Genomic DNA, 12,868 nt, shown 5'->3' on the forward strand with positions numbered 1-12,868 from the left:
AGTTTATCTCCATTTATGAGTTCGACTTGTTGAAATGAAACAATTGCTTAGAAACAAGTTCGATGTTTGAAAGGAGTGACAAGGGAGTGGGCACTCATTCAAACACCACGTGAAATAGAAAATAAACAAGGAACACGAAATTATTTACGCAATTCGATTTTCCTATGTCTGCAGAGCCTAACTCAGTGAGAAGTATTCACCATCATCAACCTCACTCTTACACAGTGATCTTAAATCTATCACACTCTTGTGACGATTTCCTCACTTGGTATATTTGAAGACGAGAACCCTCACTAAGCACACCCTGTGAACTCAGAAAGTAAAAACACAAAAAATTTTACAATCAAAATGCACTCACAAAAAATAGTTCCTCACTTTAACAGAGTTAGTGTAGGTACATAACCTATACAAGTCTAACGAAATCTATCATAATCCCTATTACACAACATGTTAACTAGCTAAATACAATAATGATTCAATTCAATCCAACCTTCTTATCTAATGATTAGATATGGAGATTCGATTCGATCCCTCAAATATATTTCTCTAAGTGATATGATCTACATTCATGGCCTAAATATCATCCGCATAATCAGCATAAAGCATAACCCATAACCCAAAAACTATCTTAAACGGCAACATCATATGGAACTGTCTTAAACGGCAAGGGAATAGGCACTCCCGCATTCAAGTACGAGTTCCATATTTTTCAACACACCAACTATAACACCAACTGATTTCGTACACAAAAAAACATGTTGCAGCTATACGCACGTGGATCCAGGTGCTGCATTCTATGCAATTTTACCTTTTTATAATCTATTTTGGTCAAAGTTGTTGACTTCTTTGAATGTTTCGATTTCCAAGTTTGGGTTTTTGCTGGTTTCTTGATGTTGAACTCAATTCTTTCCTGTAATTTTACCCGTCAAATGCATCTTTATGAATAATTTGCTAGCACATAACCTCGATACGTGCTTATCCTGTGTTACAGAGAATTGAAATCAATGTCTTCATTATATATATATATTTATATGAAAGATCATACTCTTGTACTTATATCCGAGCTGGACACGAGGAAAACAAGCATAGACATTTTGGTTCAAAATTTTACAGCTTTGTAAGAAACTATACATTATTTTGATTCTCACATGAAGAGAATAGAGTGCTTAAACTTTCCGAGACTTTGCTTGGTAAAGAAGATAGAAATAAAACAAAGTAAAATTACTTTTAGCCCAATGGTTAAGTTCTGAAACTTCGTATTTTATACGAAACCATCAGATTAAACGCTTTTCCAACCTTTGTCTTCTCTATCCTCCCAAACAAACCAAGGGTTCCACTTGTGTTGCCATATCCTGCACACAAGATTTTATGTTTTCAGTTGTTGCCTGGAAAGTAGTGATCAATCTTGTTTAAGTTTAAAACATTGTTCTGTGTTTTTACTCGAAAAATAAGAGGGAAAACAAAAGTTGCATCACCAAAAAACTTGTGGTTTCAATTGTTAAAAACAAGTCACAGATTTCAAATTCACATTGACAGACTCTAAATCACTGCAACAAACGAGTTTAACAGCTTGATAACAAAAATTCCACAGGTCGAAATACCTGAAAGTTATCACTAATGGAAGGCAACAGGGAGGATAGCAGGTTGGGAAGGAGAGCAGCCAGGAGAACTGCTCTGGGAATCTCCACGCCATGCATCCTGAACTTGAGCAGCAAATTGCAAATTCCACATCACGTCCTCAACAGAGGGTCTCTCTGCAGGGTCCTTTAGCAGACATCGGACACAAATTTCCATCATTGTTTTTAATGACTGATCCGAGCAAGATGTCTGAACTGCTGGATCAGCTATGCTTCTTCTAGTTGCATCATCAGTTGCTACAACTGCTTGTAACTGCACAGGATTAAAGAATAATGAACTAAGGATGCATACATGAGTCTGTACAGTCTGGGAAGATAACTCAGCATTCTTTCTAACTGATGCTAGGAAGAAGCTATCACAATTATTTTCCGGCCACTTTGTAGTTTTTGAATAGATCGTCTACTAAGCACGTGTTATTCATGATTTTGCATCAATCAATGTGAACTCTACTTCATCTAGAAAAAGGAAAATAATGCAGAGAAAGTTAGAAGCTATCATATCATGGTAGTATAAATTTCCTTTGTAGCTTTCTGCGATAAAGCAGAGAAAGGGAAATAAAAGGTTTCTTCTTCCTTTTTTTGATCCCTTCCATGATTTACAAACCATTCGCTGACCTCCTTTTATATAAATATATATATTCATGAGTACCGGAATTTTATGAGTGTCTATCACAAGTATATTGTATTTTATTTTATCGTTGTGATGATAAATGGAAGAATTAAGATTATGATTTACCTGATTTTTAAGGATTTCGACTTCACTCTTGGCTTTTGATGGCCTCCCTAGAATCATTTCTAGTAAAATCACTCCGAAATCATAGACATCAGCCTTATCTTCATAACTTGCCCTGTCAAGTAACAAAAACCAAAGGCAACAGTTTAACCAAACATCATACTTTAGATCCTCCCAACACAAACTTAAACTCGGTAGTTATGTTTTCCGAACTCGGGGGTAAGTGTTAGATATGGATATATGTCCGACATGAGTATACTTGTCAATAGATTTTCTTCTCATACAATTTAGATATAGATTTTCTTGGCATGAATTTTACATTTAAACAAATCATATACAGATAAAGACTATTAGGATACTTGTTTATGAAAATCTGACAGGTTTATGTACTAAAACATTACGACTTGGACTTGAATGTAGACATGAGTATGGATCAGACAAAATATGTATATAGGGCCTTTGGAGGATCACATCCTCGGGAAAGCGGAGCAACATAAGCATCACAGACATTTTAGTCAAACATTTGTGTTGATAACTGCATAATTTCAGTATCATACAGGATGTCATTACGAACCTTGTTCTGCTACTCGAGTCTTTTGGTAGAGCAGAAGTCCTGTGATCTACCTGCGAGAACAAGTAGCGGCAAGTATTATCTCAAACCATCAATTTCAAGGAAGAAAAAAGCCTGTACAGTGTGAAAATATCTGTTTTGAAAAAAAAGTTCTTTGTTCATACCTTTCCTGCACTCTCTGCTAATAAGGGCAGGTTGTAACTACTAATCTTAGCTACAAGATTCTGGTCCATCAAAACATCGGTTATTTTCAGATTATTTGAGTACACGCCGGGAATGATCCCCGTATGCAAAAATTGGATGCCCTTTGTGATCCCTATCGCAGCAGATATGCGTTGCGGCCATGTCAGTGATCGTCCGGCATGTCCTTCTGCCAACCAGAATGTCAGTTATGACAATCCGTCCAAAGTAAAGAATGAGGTTTATAAAGTAAATATTTGAGTCTTTCAGGATGGACGGCAAGAAAAAGAATTGTTGCATTTATGTCTCTATTTGAAACGTATCGGATACTGTTGCCAATCACTCATTTCATAACCAAGCTAAACATTTTGTTCTTTCATATCATGCTTATAACAGTGCTGTTTCCGTGTTTGACATGGGTTACAGGGATATGACCTTCCAAATACATGAGAAAACTTAGAGAAAATTAAGCATGCACGTATCTGACAGTGGCACGCACCCGAGTCTGAGTAGCATAGGTTATAAATGATCCACATAAACAATCAAAAGGTTAAAATGGATTTATCAGGCCAAAGAACAAACAAATATAAATTTTCCCTTAACAAGATGATTCATGTGTGCGGTCACCTTAAGATGCAGAGAACAATGGTCTCTCTGGAAAACTTTACAAAGAGTTTTGGAATTACCAGATATCCAGCTCCTTAGAGTGCCATTTGGCACGTATTCGAAGATAAGAAATATCCGGCTGACACTCGAGTCATCCAAGTAGCACTCAAAGCAGTGACCAAGAGCACTGACTAAATGGCGATATCTTAATTTTGAAATCAGCTCTACATGGTGCATAAAGCTTTGAGTGCTATGGCTTTTCTTCATTTTCAGGCATCTAATGGCCACAAAGGTGCCATCTTTCAGACGACCCCTATACATCTGAAGTCGTAAAAGCAACGAGTTACCGGAGAAAATAAAAATATATATATATTTTACAATTATTTTGGATTTAGATAATAGGAAAAAATACAACCAGAAAATAGAACATCATGAAGCTCTTAGTTGGGAAAATTCATTGGAGTAAATCTACTGCTGCAAGACAAATGTTTCAGGTGAAAGTTAAGCATATGACGTACCTGCCCTTGAGAACCTTCACCCATGAAAGCAGTTGTGTCGAAGTTATTCGTAGCATCCTCGAGTTCTTCTAGTGCAAAGGTTCGATAAGGTGGAAGTCCGAGTGCTCCCAACTTCATTGTTTGAGATATGTACCCTTCAAGTAGCCACAAATTATATTATTAGATTGGAATCGTTGTAGGTAATTAGAGAAAAAGAGACCGAGAGAAGTCTTACTTGCATCGGATAATAACTTTGATGTGTATGCAATTGATGCTTTCTCAGAAATCAATCTTGTAGTAGGTTTATTAATTGTCTTATATTCATTCAATCTCCTAACAAATATGAAAATGAGACCCAGAAGCACTATTCCACCAATGATTCCTCCAGTTATACCGAATGCAAGAGCAAAATTTGAAGGTTTGGACTTCTTACTATGAGGAAAGATTCCCACAGCTAAGGCTTCATTTCGACAGAAGGGAAGTGGATGTTGGTTTTCTTTTCCGGTTGCGAGGCAATTCTGTGCATACAGGAAAACTCTGTCTTTAGAATCTGAAAGACAACTAGGCAAGCGTCCGGTCAAAAGGTTCGAGGAGAAATCCGCAAACTTGAGTTCCACATTGCAACTAGTATTCTCGAATAGCATCCCGGTGAGTTTGTTGTCTGCTATATTCAAGTAGGTAATGGAAGGTAGGGATAACAATGAGGAAGGAAATGGCCCAACAAATCGATTGAATGACAGGTCCAGCCAATGAAGTTGGTAAAATAAGTTCAGTTCAGTAGGAATGGCAGATCTGAACCTGTTCTTTCCCAGTGCAAGGCGAACCAACTTGTTGCCAAGCCGAGGAAACTGAGGTCCAAAAGCATTATCTTCGAGATCAAGCTCTTGAAGATTTGTCAAACTGCTAAGATCAGGCAGTTCCCCTTGGAAGTGATTATGTGAAAGAGCAAGAACTCTGAGATTCTCCAAAATGCTAAAAGAATCAGGCAAAGAGCCATTGAATGAATTATTCCTCAAACTCAAAACAGCCAAAACCGGAAATGAACCTAGCCATTCAGGTAGCCAACCTGAGAACATGTTATCATCAAGTATGAGTGTCTGGAGGGTAGTTACACCGGAAAGCTCATGAGGGATGGTTCCATATAGTAAATTTGAAGTCATATTAAGTATTTCTAATGATGACAAACGCGCAATTTTACCAGGCAATGGCCCCCATAGACCAAGAGAGACCAATGTAAGGACTCTCAAATCAGGAAGCTTAACAAGTGTTGTGACAAAGGAATCCATGGAAAAGTTACTAGGTAACGAAGGAGTTCCATCGTTTCCAATTACATGCAACTGAGTTATGCTTTCTTCGTAGCATACAACGGTTACTTGGGAGGTAGGTTCGGCATTGCAGAAGTCGACCGAACTATTCCAGCTACTTAAAACATCAGGATAATTCAAAAGCAGCTGAAGTCTTAAAAGGGTATGAGTCTGGGAGGATTGTAGTTGCTCCGATTGATTGATTAAGAGCAAAATTATGCCGAGAACAACGACTGCGTTGAATCCTTTAGCCATGGGAAGTATATATAGAACCAACACTAAGGGAAAAGCACTGAGCATTCAAGGACACTAGAAAATCAGCATAAGTTGCAGAGGTACCATCAATTCAAAATAGTTGTAGCTTGTAACCATCAGTCACTGAAGCTCACATGGAGGAAGCTCTGCAAACAGTATCACAATCGTAACATTGGGAAATGAAATGACCTCAAAAAAAAAAAAACTGGGATTTGAAGTCTAGCAGGAAATTATCCTTCTAGTAGAGATATTCAGCAGTAAAACACTTCCAACATAATCTAGTCCATAAAAAGTTGATTATTTCTAGAGGACTAACTTGTTCAAATTTATTTGTATTGGTATTTTAAGTACTATAACTTAGTTTCAGAGATTATAAAAGGAGTACCCCTTGAGAGAGAAGACTGAACAGAATCCTGCTCAACTGGTGGTGCCTTGCAAAAACAGCATCTCTTTCTTCTAAAACTCCTCAATAGGTAGGTGAAGATATATTTAGAGCAGAAATTGCCTGCTGGAGGAGAGCACTTGAGAGTTTTAAACTATTTACAAAGACCAACTTAAGAATTAATAATTATGACTTCAAAATGAAGAAATTCCAATCCAAAATCCCTAAAAGCAAATGCTCCCCAGAATATAACTTAACTTCTCAAAGTAAACTTAAATCAAATTTAGAATATGGACTTTCACTTGCATTTCACACTTCACCTGTTCAACCACACTCAACCCAACCAAAAACCCACTTCACTTTGCTTATTATTTTTTTATATTTCAAAACTTTACACCCTCAAAACTCTTCCTTGACCACACAATAAAACAAAGAAAGAAAACCCCCAAAAAAACTTATCAAATATCAGCCAAACAGTCACTCAGGGGCCTGTGGATCCTATTTGACACATTTTGGAGAATTTCTTGTTTTCCAAAACCTGTGTCAGTTTCAAGCAAAGACAAGAGAGTTACACGGGTTCAAAAGAAACTTCGCAAACAGCCAAAAATTTTCACGCCAAGCCTAACCCGTAAATCCCAGAAACCGACATTTCAAATTTTCTTTTTTCAAGGAAAAAAACTAAAAGACACCAACTTGGGAAATTTTCACAAACAAGCTTCATTCTCTTTCAAAAACCTTGTTTTTTTTCCTTCCCCTCAAAGGGTCTAAAGAGAAGCCATAGCTGGACTCAAAACAAAAAAGGAAAAGAAGAGTAAATCCTACAAAAAGATAGAGAAAAAAAGAAAAGAAAAACAAACCCTTTATTCCCCACAACTCAGAATTGCAATGCAAACAAGTTTCGAGTTAATCAAAGTTGTTGGATAATTAATTAAAGGAATTATGTCTTAAACAAAAACATGTTAACCAGCAGATTAGCACTAACATGTAATGTAATGTAGTGTAATGTAATGTAATGTAAGGTTTCGCTGTCAGGGTGGGGGGTGAAGTTTGGGTTTCAATGGTGTCCTGTCATGTATTTTGAGCCATTGGTCCCACTTTTTTTCCATGTTTCAGTCTGTTAACTTTGGCGCCTTTCTTTTCATTTTTTCATTTTTGTTTTTTTCTTTCTCTCAGCTGCTTCGTCATTGCAGCTTGGACTTTGTCGGTAGCATAGTGTATACCCATTTGCACTTGTTAATGGCTTATGTCGGATCGTATTGTATTATAAAATGTTTTAAATATCTTCTACTTTTTAATTACAATATTCTTTTTTTTTTATTTTTTTAAAATATAGTTGTTGTTGTAAAATCAATTTTCATTTTTTTTAATATTAAAACTTCAACAGAAGCAGATTAGACTCTTTCTTGTGAAAAGTAAAAATGTCTAATTTTATTATCATATTTTTTTTAATTCTTAAGGGTAACTCCTTCCGACCTATAAATATACTCTTTTTTACATAATACTTAGAATTAAACATAATCCCTCTTAATTTATAAATAAGAGAATAATTCGTTTTTGTGCATTCTAACCCAATTACTCTTACATTGGCAATAATGCGCATATTAATATATTTCAGCACACTCAAACTCAAGTACTCATGTATTGGCAACAATACTCATACTAATCGAGCTAAGATTCAACCGACATTTAGCTTTTATATTTTAATTTAGCTCATTTTAGTTCTTTAATTTTTTTAAAAATTTTGAATTTTTAAGTGCTACTATTAGTCTCATAAAATGCACTAGTTGTGTACTTAAATGTCTATTCCCCAATTTGATTCATTTCTTTTTGAAACAGAATTTGATCATTTTTAATTTTTAATTTTTATATTTTTTTTTCAAATTTGAAGTTTTAATTCTAACTCGAACAATGGTCGTTAAATTTATTAATTAAAATGATATGGCTTTTTTTTTCGAGCAATTTATGAAAGGTTTAAGCACCTGTACTCTTCATAGATTTAGAATTTAGTCATTCTACTTTTATTTCAAGGTATATATTTAGTTTATTTATTTTCTATATTTCAAAATTTAAGTCTAATTGTGAACACTGTTAAATTTCTTTTGTTAAATTCAAGATTATTACAAATGTCAATTTTTTTATTACATGATTACCAAGCAACTTTTTTTTCAATTTCAAAATATCACACCAATGAATTTAACAAAATAATTTTAATGATGTTGACAATTGAACCTTTATTATGAAATTTAAAAAGTAGAGAGAATAAATTCCTAGAAACATGTGAAAGTATAAAAACTTGGGATTTTTTTTTGTCAAAAACCGAACTAGATTCATAAAACATTAAAAGAGTCAAGCTCAATACATAAAACAACCATATGCTTACCAGCTAGTAGTAGAGTCTCTAAGCATTTAAGAGGAACATAGAAGACAAGACACCATCTGAGGGAGAATTACATTATAAGTTACTCCCTAAACGAGCAACTGCATCAGCGTATTTGTTCCCTTCCTAAAAAATATGCAACAAAGGTCTAGCAATCAAAGATTACTAGAGCATTCTGCACTCATTAATCAAAGGGGATAGAATCAAATTAGTAGAGTTATTATTAGTCATTAAAAGAATAGTGGTGATGGCACCAACTTTAATCTATAGGTCATTGATATTAAGTGATCTTGCTAGTTGGAGCCCATTTTTGAGTGCCCACAATTCAGCTTGGATGTTACTAGCGCAAGGGATATATCTATAAGAACCAATCGTCTAATTCTTTTAAAGATCTCAAATGAGTGCACCTGCTTTCACCTTCTTCAGATTACCAAAAGTCGAACTATCGATATTGAGTTTAAACAGTTCCCTACTAGGAGGTTGTAATGATTAATATACAAGAATTAAAGCCATCATTTTAAACCAATAATAAATAATTAGATTCGTGGTTAAGGGTTGTTGTTTAAGCATGGTTCCAAATTGAACCAAGTGTACAGTACCCGTCCAACCTGGCTTGCATTTAACTTCAATAATAAAGTTGTCTTTTGTTAGGAATAAACTTTGTATTTTTAAGATTCAGTTTGTTCCATTATTATGTAAACTGGTGACACTGTCACAAATAGACCAACCCAACCTATTTTATAATTCAAATTTTACTTCATTTGTCATCACAAGCAGGGTAATGTCATTTGAATTTTAAATTTTTTATAGTATAATATTAAGCTAAAATGAATATATTATATTTAATTTTCCTAATTCAATCATCTGATTTAATACATAATCAATTTTTTTTATATTAATTTTGACAGCTATTTTAACCCATTATTCATTCTTGATTTGGCAAATTATCTTAATCTTTTGAGCTGGTATCCTGTATATGTATCATAATTGAATTTAAATAAATTTATATTATATAAAATTTAACACTTTTTGGGGGGTCGTATCAAAATTTGCATTATCAAAAGTTTTATTGAATTATTTTAAATATGCCAAAATATTCTTTGTACCTTAAACTTGAAGGCCCCGCTTTTAATAGCCGAAAGCCACCCCACACATGGCCTACTTCAAAGCCCACCACTCTCTCACTTCAATCTTAAAATCATAAGATTTTTTAATTAAAATTATCAAATAAATAATCATTAATCTTCATACAAACCTAAGGAATTCGGAAAAAGGAAACCATAGTTCTTTCATGTTTGTCGATAATGAAGAATATTAAATGGGATTTGCCTATACATCAAGAATTTATAGGTTATTCAATATAATATAATATGTTTAATTAGAGTTAACGATGGAATTTTGATAGTTGTGAATATCTAATTTTGTTTGAATTAAAATAATATTCGAATTTAAATATTTTAATTAATGCAAATATTAAATCTGAGATCTTCATTATTCAAATTTACTTTATTTTTGCGGATAATAGATTCTAATTTAAAATATCCGAATCACTTTACTTTTATTTAACCAAAAATTGTATACTTATTAAATGGGGATTCGAATATTTAACAAATAATTTAATTAATATGGATTTAGACGTATATATTAATGTAGATTATAAATTAATTTAATTTTTAAGAAAAACCTGATTCAAAATTTATAGAATACAAACCTATAAAATCTAAGCCATTAATTAGATACAATGCATATTTGTATGGAAGGAATAGATATCTTAAATATTTGAGCATCTTTGTTTGTTTAGGGTTGAAGTTATAAAGAAGAAACAAGGTGGTGTTTTAATTTTAATTGTTGGTTAAATTAATAGTCAACCTCAATATGTTTGTTTAGTTGACTAAAGCTTAACCTTTCCATTTACTTCAAATTATATTTTCAAGACACAGACACATCTATCACTGCATGTGTGATGTGTTAGCATCATATTAAATTATATTAGAATGGCTTTTGGCATCCATTAAATAAATCTATTTTTAACACAATCTTAATTAATATTTTGTTTTGATTTTAAATAAATATCACTTCATATTATTTGTATTTCAATAATATGTGTTCTTATTTGGAAGGAAATGGAACATTACTTAATTAGCAACCATAATACGTACCCCCATTGACATTAACATTTTAGGGTTACATATATCTAGTGACAGATCCATAAATATGATTTAAAGAGAGTACATTTATATCGACTACACATTCTTTTACTATCAAATTTCATGTACTGCAGCATGAAGTAATCTATTGATTATAGAAATAATTGAAAATTAAGTACTTCTCGAAATAATTGGACGAGGATATCATGTCGGGTTATGTACACTAACCAACTACTTTAGATGTATGTCTAAATAGTACACTTCGTCTTAAATTAAGTGGGAAGTAGATAAGTTGAAAGAGATGGAAAAAAATTGAAGATCTAGCTTGAGAAGGTACTTGCTTTCATGCAACAACAACTATGATAGTCCCAACACCCACATACTTAAGGCATTTCGTATCAGTTGTGGAGTTTGAACAATATTTTATTGGTCATCTATTTTGTTTTATTTTGGATATTGCACCCATATTTTTAAACAAATATATTATTTTGGGTTTAAATTGTACCGATACTTTTAAACAACATTGAAGGTTTATTTTGGGTTTAAATATATTATTTTTTAACTAATGTGTTTTAATCATTACTCTCGTATTGTGCTATAGTTTTTATTCAAATGAAAAAAATACTAAATATATATTTTTTCAAATATATATATATATATATATATATTATCAAAAACATTTCTACTCCTTTAGCGGTGTTTAATGAAGAAAACGCCACAAAAGATAAATACATTTAGCGACATTTCGAAATAATAACGCCAAAGAAACATAAAAATATATATTTTACTTATTTTCAGCGCATACAAAGTCGCGGCAAAAACATTAAAAAAAATCGTTTTCCCCTTATTTTCGACAGTATTTGCATAGAAAAATGTCACAAATTATCATCTTTAGTGGGGTTTCTAAACACCAAAAATAATAAATATTCATCGCTAGGATAGCAGTGCTTTTGGCGGAAAACGCCACTACTTTCCCTGACGAAGGAATCGCGCCTATCCATTTTATAGTGACTAAAAATGCCGCTATATATCTAAAAACACTGCTAAAACTTGCTTCCCCTGTAATGAGGTCTTATATTTAAGTCTCATCATGCGTAAATACCGTACATGAGTTATTAATTAAGATTTTATTTAAATTTATTCTGATCTAGATACAAATGTTATTAATGAATATTATTCTGGTTATTAGTTCAATCTTTCTTTGCAATTATAAATTTTAATGATAGTTATTAGAATTTGTATATTTTTACATTTAAAATTATGATTTTTTTACTCCAACTTAAAGTTTTGGTTATACTTAGGGATCTTTTTACCTGTTGCAACTATCATAATTAATTTTGTAATCTAGTAATTTTTTTAACTTTAATCTTATTATAGGTTTTTATCTTATCTGTTATTTTTGATATAACACTTAGAATTATCCATAGCCCCTTCACAATTGTTTTTTTTTTGTCAAAAAAATAAGCTGATATTTATTAATTAGGCTCAAGAAAATGGAACTGAAAAGTAACCAACAAACAGCAAAGTAAACGACAAACTAAATAGACCAGTTGTCCAGCATAAAAATAAATGAGACCTAGAAATTAACAAACAAAATTAAAGCAAAAGAAACCCCATGAGCCTGCAGAAGCACCGTTTCAACATCCAATATCAGCCAACCAGCTCTCCTCAACACCTGCCACTGTAACATGCAACCAAGAGCAAACGTCACTTTGCAATCTAAAAAATGGAGATTCAATGAACCTTCTCCATCCTCAAAGCGAACAAACAAAACTCAGTTCCTCTGAATCCAACACAACCAGTCATTCTCCACCACCAACTTCACAGAATCCAGAATACCTGCAATCCAGTTCCCGCATATTCCTCTTCTCCGTCCTTCCATCGCCAAAACGTGAGCCGCCCTATTAATCGTCCGAGGCACATAAATGTAAGTGACTTCTTCAAACAATTGTTGTAAACACTGAATATGAAAAGTAATCGGCCTAAGAACCGATCTGTCTTCCTCTTTTTTCATAATAGATTTAATGACTGTTAAAGAGTCACCTTCCACGATCAGACGCTGAAAGCCCATCATACGCGCGAATAGCAACGCCCTTTCGCAAGCTCGTGCTTCTGCCACAAAAGCATCACCAACCTCCTCAAACAGATAAGTATCAGTCCCTGCAACCTTTCCTCTACT

At 33.4% G+C, this 12,868-nt stretch overlaps 1 protein-coding gene across 3 annotated transcripts; it reads right to left on the bottom strand.

Annotated features, from left to right (window-relative positions):
• Window positions 1-354: 354 nt before the first annotated feature.
• LOC107937376 (probable inactive leucine-rich repeat receptor-like protein kinase At3g03770) lies at window positions 355-7,209 on the bottom strand. 3 transcript variants are annotated; one of them, XM_041109182.1, is made up of 9 exons: window positions 6,169-7,054; window positions 4,460-5,929; window positions 4,246-4,379; window positions 3,808-4,048; window positions 3,106-3,311; window positions 2,945-2,994; window positions 2,374-2,485; window positions 1,602-1,890; window positions 355-980 (listed from the first exon to the last, which is right to left on the bottom strand). In XM_041109182.1, the coding sequence occupies exons 2-8, from the start codon at window positions 5,826-5,828 to the stop codon at window positions 1,615-1,617; spliced, it is 2,388 nt and encodes a 795-aa protein (XP_040965116.1). In that variant the 5' UTR covers window positions 5,829-5,929; window positions 6,169-7,054; the 3' UTR covers window positions 355-980; window positions 1,602-1,614. The 3 variants fall into 3 exon arrangements, with proteins under 3 accessions (XP_040965116.1, XP_040965115.1, XP_040965117.1); XM_041109181.1 differs by lacking the exon at window positions 355-980 and adding an exon at window positions 996-1,352 and having other exon boundaries at window positions 6,169-7,209; XM_041109183.1 differs by lacking the exons at window positions 355-980; window positions 1,602-1,890 and adding an exon at window positions 1,937-2,093 and having other exon boundaries at window positions 6,169-7,055.
• Between the last annotated feature and the right edge of the window lie 5,659 nt (window positions 7,210-12,868).

The sequence above is a fragment of the Gossypium hirsutum genome, chromosome D13 (genome assembly GCF_007990345.1).
Source record: "Gossypium hirsutum isolate 1008001.06 chromosome D13, Gossypium_hirsutum_v2.1, whole genome shotgun sequence".
NCBI lineage: Eukaryota > Viridiplantae > Streptophyta > Magnoliopsida > Malvales > Malvaceae > Gossypium > Gossypium hirsutum.

Coding starts and splice junctions, on each gene's coding strand:
- LOC107937376 (XM_041109182.1), bottom strand. CDS start 5,828: ATGCTCAGTGCTTTTCCCTTAGTGTTGGTTCTATATATACTTCCCATG. Junction 4,049..4,245: donor GTGAAGGTTCTCAAGGGCAG/GTACGTCATATG, acceptor TTACGACTTCAG/ATGTATAGGGGTCGTCTGAA. Junction 3,312..3,807: donor TCTAAGGAGCTGGATATCTG/GTAATTCCAAAA, acceptor TCTGGTTGGCAG/AAGGACATGCCGGACGATCA.